The sequence below is a fragment of the Mchenga conophoros genome, linkage group LG18 (genome assembly GCF_057382185.1).
Source record: "Mchenga conophoros isolate Kocher_MC1m ecotype Shallow Benthic linkage group LG18, M_conophoros_male_GT1.1, whole genome shotgun sequence".
Taxonomy (NCBI): domain Eukaryota; kingdom Metazoa; phylum Chordata; class Actinopteri; order Cichliformes; family Cichlidae; genus Mchenga; species Mchenga conophoros.
The window spans coordinates 23,298,889-23,310,309 of NC_140543.1; the positions used below are offsets into that span (position 1 = coordinate 23,298,889).

The 11,421-nt window shown below is 43.9% G+C and overlaps 1 protein-coding gene across 1 annotated transcript in view; it reads right to left on the minus strand.

Moving 5' to 3' along the window:
* LOC146553790 (ephrin type-A receptor 4-like) overlaps window positions 1–9,329 on the minus strand; it is a 33,823-nt gene extending 24,494 nt beyond the window's left edge. The window contains exons 1-5 of the mRNA XM_085256068.1: window positions 8,845–9,329; window positions 8,115–8,182; window positions 5,719–5,916; window positions 5,293–5,403; window positions 4,527–4,881 (exon numbers count right to left, since the gene is read on the minus strand). Coding sequence (XP_085112194.1) covers window positions 4,527–4,881; window positions 5,293–5,403; window positions 5,719–5,916; window positions 8,115–8,182; window positions 8,845–9,001 — 889 coding nt within the window. The 5' untranslated portion in view covers window positions 9,002–9,329. The remainder of the gene's footprint in view (window positions 1–4,526; window positions 4,882–5,292; window positions 5,404–5,718; window positions 5,917–8,114; window positions 8,183–8,844) is intronic.
* Window positions 9,330–11,421: the final 2,092 nt, after the last annotated feature.

Consider the following 11,421-nt stretch of genomic DNA (forward strand, 5'->3'; position numbering starts at 1 on the left):
GAACAACCTGGGAGAGGCAGACAATAGCACACACGCAGACAGACACACACACGCACTCTGATTGTTATGGAGGAATGCAAAGCATTTCCCCCACCTGAGTTTGGCTCACTTCAAACAATCACTCGTGCTATTCCAGTGTCTTTGCTTGCCTCGTCACCTGCCATACGCGCACATATACACAAACACACATGCACACACAGAGACACAAACTCCTCCCTCTCTGTTTGCCCCATCACACTCTTCTCTAGGCATTCCTGGGCAGTCCTCCAAACTGTGAGTATATTGGAAGGAGGGCTTTGTTAGGCAGAAAATCAGAGATACAGTACACAGACAGACACAGTCACACACACACGTGCACTTGTTCACACTCGCACATACACACACTCTAAGTCAGCAGTCCAACATGTCCGGAGTCCAGAAATGCGATGCAATAATTAGAGGGACTGAATACAGCGATTACGCACTCATTCTATCATCCGCTTGCTCTTTCTATCATCTCTCTTTCAGTGTTGCCGTCTCTCCCTCTGCCTCTTTCTGTCCAACTGCTTTCTGCTGTTGACGAGACACTGCAGGTGCGTTGGAAAGAAGCACAACCATGAAATCTCTCTGGATGGAGGGAACACACATGCAAACACGCTCGCACACAGAAACATTCCAACCCTCCCAGGCACTGAGCAGAATTGAGGAGATTCGGACGACAGAGAAAAAGGAGGCCAGCAGAGAGAGAGAAAACCAGGAGGCTCCGCTTTCATTCCACCTCTTCAGCCGTTCACATTTCACATTCTCTCTGTTGTCTCTCCTCCCTCGTTTCCGATCCTCCCAGACGGATCGCAGCTGTCAAACTTTTGACGTCTTCATCCACCTCGGTCGTGACCCCGCTCTGTGCGACTAAACTCTTTCTGCAAGTGTGTGTGTGTGTGTGTGTGTGTGTGTGTGTGTGTGTGTGTGTGTGTGTGTGTGTGTGTGTGTGTGTGTGTGGCTGTCAGCCAAAGTTTTTGACGTCTTCATAAGGCTCAGTCATGACCTCGGTCTTAACCAAGGGTTTAGAAAGAGGGGGAGTTCCCTCTCTCTTGTGTTTCTCCACTCGCCCCCTTTGCACCAAGTGACAAACCCCCAGCAGGGGAGGGGGAGCTCTGTATTGATGCCTTCTGCTGTCAGTGGCCTTCTTTCAACCCCTCTCTCACCCCATTCATGATCTAATCCCTTCTTCCTCTCCAGAGCTTCTCCGCTCATCCTCTCCATCCTCATTATTTTGCGTCAACACTGAAAATGAACTTCTCATATTTTACTCCTTTAAATCTACACTTGTTTCAGTTTAAATTAACCGCAACTGTCGCAGAAGCTTAAATGCATTACCAGTGCAAAAGTACACATGCAGATAATATTAATGTGGGTAACAATCCATTGAACCAGGAGACATATAACTATGAAACATTTCCAGCAGACAAGCATAGATTTTTCATTTAAAATTAAATGTACTTGTTTGGTGTTTTACTATCAGACTAGATTTTTCTCCTGTGTCTTTATAAACACCTTAAAAACTCATGCAAAAAGAGAAAGTGGGAGTTATTTAGGAGGTAATCAAACTAATCCTTGCGTGTGTGAATTATTTTTCTCTTACTGCGTCACAGAACTCATACTTCCACACTGACAGTTGCCATTTCAGTGCACTCACACTGACATTTAGTGCACTACAAGAACCTAGATTGTCTAGTGATAACTCTCAAACCTGAGTGTGACCCATCAACGGTCGCTTGAGCTTGTATAGCAGGAGGGATGAATCACCAAAATCTTTTAAAGCATTAAGAGGAATGTTGTTAATGCTAATCCTTGCTAGCTAGCTAAGAGCACATTTTTAAGATGCTGACAGCTGATGTTGATGTTCAACGTGAGATAACGCTGCACAGGCCTAGAAACAGGTCACCAACCCCCGGTAATCTCTGGTTTTTGTGGCAAATTTTCTATTCCTTGACAAGTGGGTGAGTGGTTTCTACCAGGTGAAATTGGTTGCAAAAAGAGTGCTGCACCAAAAACCTCCTTGTGATCGCTTTGGTTGATAGCAGATTGCCACTCTTGGCTGTAATTAGCATGGAAGATGCTGACTTGTCTTCCAAATACACCCAATTCCCTCTCCAAGTTGTACTGAAAGTTGGAAAAAGTGCAATGCAAACTTGTGCAAAGTTGTGTCTTATCAGTGTAACAACAAATTACAGGGAGTGCAGAATTATTAGGCAAATGAGTATTTTGTCCACATCATCCTCTTCATGCATGTTGTCTTACTCCAAGCTGTATAGGCTCGAAAGCCTACTACCAATTAAGCATATTAGGTGATGTGCATCTCTGTAATGAGAAGGGGTGTGGTCTAATGACATCACCACCACTGAACAAGACACACAAGCTGAAACGCAATCAATTTCATAGTAAATATACATTTTTCCTTCCAACTGGTGGCTGATAGATAATCTTAGACAGGTCTCTAGGTCTGTGCATCACAGGTCTAACATTACTACATTAGATGACAACTCTAACTTACAAGCATGACAACTGTAAGTTGCACTGCTAAGAGAAGACTCCAAACTGAGACATACGATTGTCTTTCAAGTGCAAAATGAGCCCAGCTTCTAATGACGTATTGCCAGCCAAGGTTAGTTTGCCTGGTTTTGTCTTCACCTGAACGCGTTGTGCCGACTCAGAGATGGCACATGAGTCTACATGATCCAGAAATCTCTTAGTGTGTGTGACATGTTGAGAGACAGATCATCTTAATCTCTTCCAAAATCTATTTCTCTTCCCTCCATCCCGCTACGCCCTCCTGTTCTGTTTCTCTCTGCAAATTTTAAACTTAAAATAGGAGAAGAGTTAAGGTGTCCGTCTAATTCAGTCGGGTCAGAGGTTTTGGAGAGATACATTCTGTATTCATTCAGACTTTGATGAATTTCCACTGAGGCAGCTGCGCCCAGCCAACAACCTGACAGGCAGAGAGAGTAGGGAGATGAAGAAGAGAGCAGCAGATAGATAGATGGCACTTCACATCTGCTGGAGGTTCAACAGAGTCAAGGGTCTCTCCTAAATCTAGTTGAGGAGGAACATCTTTCAGGCTTCAGGGACCACCCCACAAACCTCCCCCTCCTTTCAGATGAAACAAATGAGCTAAGCCGGGTGACGGTTTCAGAGAACATCTGAGACACATACTATTCATATTCATACAGAATTTTGGCAACTGCATCTCTCATTGCAAAGAAAAAAGTCATGTTTTTTTCTCTCTTAATCACCAACTGGCCAACTGGCAATGCATCGCTCTTTTTTATGTCCATCTCTGTATATTTCTCTTTCTCAGTGTCCCCTCTTTTCTCTTTGAATTATGGGTCTGTTTGTTATACAATTAGCCTGCTGGGATGGGCTTCATAAATAAAACCGAGGGAGCACATCAGTGAATCGTTCACCCCCACCCCCACAGCTCTTCTTCTATTGGTCTCTGTCCATCTGTGTATGTGTGTTGTGTGTTTGAGTGAACATGAATGGAGAGAGTCGAGCCATGTTGTAAAAGTGTCTCCACTAAGTCTGTCCAACCCCGTTCACCCCACTTTGTCACATAAGCGCGGACATTTGCAGTCTTCACTATCACAACAGTCGTTTCCAAATATTACACGTCATCCGAGCCACATGTGAGTCGGTGAAAGGTGTGAACAGCTTGCATATTTGTTACAGTAAAGTTCAGACCAAATTTGTAAGCGACAGAAAGACATTTTTGTCCAGATGGCTGTGGTTATGCGAGCACACCTCATATGGAGACCTTAGCGCTCAGTACACAAAGCAGAACTTCAACTTGCAACAAAAAGATCGGTCTTAATTTAACCCACTCTAAATGATGGCTGGGCATGTGTCCATACAGATAAATGCTCCCAGTGCATGCCACCCTGTTGATCTGAGCAGGCCAATATGGACTGCACCACTAAAGGTCACTGATTTTAAAAGTTGTTGAATTTTTACTAAAAATCAAGTGAAAATTACACTTTTACACATTGCTTTTTGACTTTGCCGTGCAGTTGCTAAGTATCCAGCGGAAACACCAGAAAAAGAAAACCCATTAATTTGATTAAAGACGTTCATAAATGGATTTTATCACCTTCAGAATGACCCATCTTATCTCTTTTCTCTGTTCTCAGCTTGTAACCTGCAATCTGAATATTATTAGAGTTTGAATTAGGTCAATTTTCTTTTGTGTTCTTTTGTGTAATTTGCAATTTCAGTTGGATACCTTACAAAACACTAAAAAAGTGCCACTATCTACTGTTTCTGCAACAGAATAAAATTTGTTATGGTGTCCTCTCTAAACCACATTTGCCAAGCTAGCGAGTGCCCCTTTAAAAACGAAAAGAACCAAATATCAATATTATCAGAGTAGCTTGTTAAGCTGAGCACATTTGTGATTGTTGTTCACAGAGATGCTAAACTTCAAAGTGACAACACATTAATTCAGGAGTGCACAAAAGAGAAGTAGCTCTGCTGTAGCCAGCACCACTTACCTTTACATGCACCTCCCCTCTCCTCATATCCGGGGTTACAGAGACATCCACCAATAGGAACCAACCACTCTCCATCAGCACCGCAGTACATTTTAGGTTCCTCTCTTTCTTCCGATTGGTTGACACAGGACCCCCGGACCTCCACTAAGGAGGACGTGTCGGCCCCGGTAATGGTGTCGGGAAATGTTGCCAGGTTACGAACGGTTAGCGGGCAGGTTTTGTAGAAAACTCTGACAGAAACCAAAGCAATGCAGGCGCCCACATCCTGGAAGGCTAGATAGAAGCCCTTCCGGGTCGTGACTTTTACATCTCGCACCTCTGTGTTCAGTTTCATGATGCGGTCTCCAACATCCACCTGAATTGAGAGGAAACAGCATTGCATTAATAAACAGTGCAGTAAACCGTGTCACCCCTTATTAATTCAATTTGCTTGTTCAACTTAAAGTGGGCGTTTCAATTGAACCGCCGCTGATCTCCACATCTTCAGCACTTGGCTCCGATTCAGAATAACTTTTATTGATTGCTAAGGCAAAACAAGCTTTACGGCCTGCAAGATTAGAATGTAAGTTACTTTAGCAAAGACTGAGCAAAAGCACCTTGCCAACATTCCCGGGACAGCAAAACAGACATCTAAGATAAAAGTGCTTGTAAAACAAATAAAAACATTACAGCTAAGTGCTTTTGGGGGGGTTTATTTTCCACATAGGAGCAAATTACACTGAGTGGCGGAGGGAACTCAAAGCCTGACTCAGTTGTTCGGTGTTACCTGGGTGAAGCTTTCGTCTGCTGCCACCGTATCCACCTTAATGAAGCTGCTCTCTTTGATGTAGCTCTCTCTGTCTTCGTTTGACTCATGGTAGTACAGATTGAATGTCTCCTACAAGACAAAAGGGGAATTTAAAAAAAAGGGACAGACTGAGGCACCTATTTATTGTCAGCACCAGCACTCATCTTTTCTCTTAATATGATAATGAGTCAAAGTGGGGTTTGTGCTTGAATAAACAGCAGCTGTAATATAAAATAAAGGTCCATTAGCGGCATTCTGTCCATTAAGTAATTATCATGAGAGTTAACATATTAAAAAAGGTCAGACCCTTTATCAGAATTCTTTGCTGTTTTGTTAAAACTTTTTACCGCAGTCAGGCCATACATTCACCAGCACGCTACACATCCTGAGCACGCTTTCACGTACCTTACAGGTGCCGGTGACCCCTGGGAGGCTGTTACAGTCTCTCAGGGTGAACTTGACTTCGACGTAGACCCGCTGAGCTCCAGACCGAGGGATCCAGTCTGTCCTGAGCCAGTTGTTTTGATTGGGCTCCAGGACATTGCACACCTGGTACGTCCTGATGGGGATGTTTTTCTCATCCATAATGCTCACCTCTTCCCACTTCAAACAAGCACATTTGTATAACTGCGTTAGTTAGAGCAATGATTGTGCATGTAAGACATATGTTGCTGCCTACAGGCGTTAGACTACATTCGAAAAATGCATTTAGTTCAGGCCAACATCACGAAGACCAACTTTGAAGTGACTGGAATTGAACTGAAGCAGATGTTCCATCAAAGTTGCCTTGATGAATGACTTGATATTAATGAAATGTAACTGTCATGTGGAGAACAGCTTTCCCAAACTTCTCTTAATTCAAAATAGTCTGATTTTTTTAAAATTAAAAAAGTCATTTGCCAAGCAGCAGTCATTTAAAAATGCTGCTGGCACTCAAATTTCAGATGACACGCCAGTTTAATTTCCCACAATGCACCAACAGAGAAGGGTTTTCAAAACCCTTCCATGCTGGCAGCTGCAGACTGTTATATAATTTTGACAAAAGCATCTAAATAGCCGCTGTGATGGCAGCAATGTTAAAGTGTCTGAAAGTTGATTTTCATACTGTGCTGGCGTGAACTGAAAATGACTGCATACGCCGCATAAAGTTGAACTCTTCAGCGTAGGCACAAGCTTTAAACACACACATAAGCAGCCGTGGCTGTCAAAAAAGTGCACACTGTAAAAAACTTAGGTTGCCTGTCCACTGGGGGGTACTTCTAGTCATCATATATACAAAATAAATTTCAGATGCCGGTGTCCACCCTCTGATTCACCGCTGCTGCGTGAAGCCTCACGGGCTAATGCTCATTCTTGCATCAATATTCTGCAGTGGACGGTGGTTCAGATTTGTTGCGACTCCAAGGTTTTTGCAGGCACATTTCCATACGAGTGAAGCAGGCTCAACCTTCACCGCACCATCCATCTCAATAGAGCCGATTATTTGCCTTGTACTGTGACCCTTCAAATGACCGCTGAGCCTCCCAAGTCCAAATTGGCTTTTTATTGCCACTGAATAATAATCTGCTCTCTCCCTGCTAGTGAGAGCTGTATACACACTAAATGCACCGTGTCCAAAGAGAGAAAAAGAGAGCGAGAGGAATGACAGAAGAATGTGTGTGTGTGTGTGTGTGTGCTTGAAGGACATGCTTGTGTGTCAGTGTGTGTCTTTAGACTGATCGATATGCCATCAAAGTCGCTTTCGTTGTCTAATGTGGGGTTATTGCCTATATGCTATCAGCTAATAATAATATTATGTATATGTTGGGTGATTTGTAAGCGGTGCAGTAAATATGTTAGTCTTTACAGTTTTATGTACATTTTAAGCCCATTCTTTATTGATTTAATACTCAAAATGTATCAGCACTGCTATTGGCCTGGAATATCTAATCGAGACTGATCTTTTGTAAGCCACGCATTTCTTTATGTACAGTGTGTTAAAATGTGTGTGAGTGTGAGGGTGTGCACATGCCCACATAGTGTCAGCGTTTGTGTGCTGTTGTAGTGTCTTTGCGGGTTGAGGAAGTTAGCTGTATAAAAGCTGACATGGGGTATGATGTCTCTGTGTCTAGTCTCCTTCAGAGTTTTTGTCAGCCTACGCAGCTGTCAAGGGAGAAGGAAAAAAACATACAGAAATGGAGTTTTGTATGTATGTGTGTAGCTAAGGGGTGAGGAAGGTGGGGGGAGTGCCTGTAATCAAAAGCTCAGTGCGTGCAGACCAGGACCCTGTCAATCAAGCAGCATGTGAGAGTATAAGGGCAATGGCAAGTGAAGAAATAACAGGCAAGTTCACCACTAACTCTTAAACCAACAAAAGAGGTAAGAGAGACACTGAACGACAAAGAAAGAGAGAGAGAGAGAGAGAGAAAGAGAGGAAGAACTATGGATGGCAGATCACGACAATGACAAAAAAACACAAAGAGAAGATCAAATCTGAAACAGATATCACCAGGATTCATTCTGGCAACTGTACGGTAGTAAAAATTCCTAAAAAATGACACCCACCACCAAGCTGGTTTATGCCTTTACTTGTGCCAAACGCAATGGCAGCAGTCTCATATTAGCACTTAGGCTTGGTGAACAACAGCACATTTCAAAATCTGTGGGATGATTATTTACAGTTTCCAGACCGCGCGTGTGCATGTGCGCGTGTGAGGAACGAGAGAGGGTGTGTGAGTGTGTTTTCCAAAGAGAGAACAGGTTGTAAACAGTGTATTCATAAAGAAAAAAAAAAGAAAAAAGAACAGGCAGATCCCACTCACCCCTCCCTCTGCAGGACTGGCTGCCCATTTCAGCTCTCCTGGCACTGTCCTGGTATCCAGCAGGGTCACTAAAATTGCATACACACACACATGCAGGTGTACTCAGGACAACCAGTCTGGAATATTTTTTTTTAATTGCTCTTAAGCAGAGAAAATTAATTTGACAGACTTCTCACAAGAAGTAAGTGATGGTTAAGCTGTGAACAGTTATGGAAGTAAAAGCAGGCGTCCATTGGCACTGTTAGGTTTAAAAATGTTATCTTATTTCCACTGCACAGAGTCATATATGTACATTTAATATCACATACATTTATATTTTTCACAGAATTTTAAACTGTTGATTTAAGACCTCGGAGCTTTATTCATATACAAAACCCCAAACCACAAACTATGAATTCAACGGTTTAACTGTTTATAACAAAAACACAGAGGTGCTCAGTGTTCTCCACCATGACCAAACCCACAAACATAAAGAAACGAACAAAAAAGAAGAAAGGGGAAACATATTTAAAGGAAGAAAAAGCTCACAGCTGGACTGCACAAATATTACAAGGATATCTAAGAATTCAACTTTTTTTCCTCTTCTAGATGTTTGCAAATTTTTCCCTGTTCTTTGCTATCCTAGGACGCGCCTTGAGCGCACGCAGGATCTCTCCCAGCTCGCAACAGCGGAAAAAAAGACCCGACTGTGCCACACAAGCAACACGGATTCGAGTCCCTCCTTCCTTACCTTCATTTGGCGGATAAATCCTTGTTCTCGAACTTGAAACTAATGTTAATATCCAGATAGTAGAAGAAAACGTTCGCCACAGATTTGCAGCCATGTGTGCAGCGTGGAAGCGTGTGCGTTCCCCGTCGGCTCCGCGCACTCGCTCTAGCAGCTCCATCCCGGTGGGAAAAAAGTGTTTGAATGAAACCAAGTGTGAACGCGAGTTGGATGCAGCAGTGGGTACTGGGGCGGTCTCCTACACTTCCTATGCTTCCAGTAATGATAAATGACACGAGGCAAATGACTGTTCTAGACTATACGAGCGTCGGTGTGTTATCCTTCAGCATCTTTGTTAACGTTTCTAAGAAGGCAAATGCAGATCTGCAGCTTCTGCGTTTAAAAACGGGTGACATTAGTTGAAAAGAATAACTTCGCTCTGGCTGTAAATTTAAACTGCATAAAATTGTTTAAAAAAAAATAAAATAATTGAGACGTTTTTCACTGATTCGACCACAAAACTTAGTCAGCCCACTTTAAAACACCTAATCTGGGAAACATAATGATGGAGTAAATGAATGCTGTAGTCAGTAGAAGCTATCTGGCGCACGTCAGAAGTGGCATTTAGCAGTGATAACCCAAAGGAGGGCCAGCTGGGGTACAGGAGGCCATAAACGTCACAATGCTGCACTTAAAAAATAATCACATAGTCACGTGTAATTCAAAAACATGAATATGTCACATTCTCCTGATAAAGGCCTGAAGTGCCTGATTGGAGTTGAGGTTGTCCTTTGTCCTGAGAAGCGAAATACCCATGAATGTGACTACAGCGCCACCTGTTGTTGATGGTTGCCGGGTGAAGGAGGAGAAACCCAAAGAATGGTCAGGATCATTTCACAGTGGGCTGTTGGTTATTTTAAGGCTGAGAACAGGAGGGTTGATGGAGCTTCAGTCATTTCTCTGCCGTCTGTCAGCTACAGTTTTTAGTATTTTTTCAAATCCCACATGGATGTAAAGAAATGAGCATGTTCTTAATTAAAGAAGAAAAACACTCGTAAACAAAAAGGCTCAAGAGCCCGGCCTTGTGTGTAAGCGTGATGGAGCGCACAAAGAGCCAGGCTCATGACCTGTCCTCCTACACGCTCCTTCTCTCAGAGACCCTGGAAAACGAATCACTGCTGAGGGGCTTGAAGCTTGAAGAAGTAAATTCTTCAATTTATATCGACCCAGTCTGGTTTTCTCTCCTCTGTCGTCCATTTTAACAACAAAAGGTGAAGCAAAGACTTGCTCCATCATGTTCAGTCCTTGTTTAACACGTACAAAGGTAAGCTGTGAAGACCCCTGTTGAAGACCAGCCACAAAGAGCACTAAATGGCAGGTGTTTGTTAGGACTTTTTTGGGGACTCTCTGTATGTGAGACTTCATGTGTGAGTGTGTGCGTGCCTGCGTTTGCAAGTATGTGTTTGTGCGAGCCGGTCTCCATCTTGCTTTTGTGTCTGCACAGTTGCTACGCCGAAACCATCTCAAAGCCCTGTGTGGCATCATAATGGACCCAGGAAGAGCATCTGGCACTTTGAGGCGGCAAAAACGATCTCCCCGCATCGACCTGCCACTCTTCCCCCACCCGCCATAATAACGTTTTCACGTTTCATTCTTCGCCAGGCCCACGATAGAATGCGCAATCACAAAGGCCCAATTAGCCGAGAGGGGACCACGATTTCGCTCGGGGACCAGCGAGCCAATTGCATCGGGCGTCGTATGGCGAAGGCCAATGGGGCAGCGGCACAGGTGGGTGGGACATGGCAGCGAGGCGGAGGGGACACGGTGACATGGATGGAGAATGCTCCGTTGTTTCTGGTCATTTGTGTCACCAAAGTTTTGATTGATGACGGTCGAAATGTTTTTCCCACTCTCCCCTGAGAATCACAGCTTTCTCGAGGGGGGTTTGCACAAAGATCCCCCGGCATCGAACCCCTACTTTACGTTTGGCCCTTAGCCCTACGCCACACACAAACACACATCCTTACATGCTTTTTTGTTCCTTGCGAGGCCCCAGATGGCTCCTGCCCACACATGTGTATTGTTGACCACTAGATACAGGCGCTTGTTAGCGTATGAACGCATGAGAACCAGCATTTAAAGACATCCAGAATCTCCAAGTGTCAAACAGCGATGAGGAGAACAGAGAGAAGAGGAAGAAATTTAAGCAAAGTACATACAAAGTAGCCAAATGTAAATTTGTGCATGTGCGTGAGAGTGTTAAGAGAAAAGCCCGAGGGACGGTAGGTGTGTGGGCGGCTGAGAGAGATGAACAAAAGAAGCAGGGAAGAGAGATGAGGAGCAGCGCATTGCCAGTGAGGATTTGATTGGGTGGGTGGGTGGTGGTGGTGTATGTGTGCGTGTGGAGGGTGGGGGGTGGCTGGGTGTTGAAAAGGGATCTTCCCTCAAAGCCTCTCTAAGATATTCCTGGAGCGAGCTAAGGTTTCATTTGGCTTGCAGTCCTACACAGAGTGCTTACATCGCACTGGGAGCTAAAACCATTTAATATTCACAAAACCAGGCTGATATTCCCGGGGCTACATGACAGTTAATAATCAGATT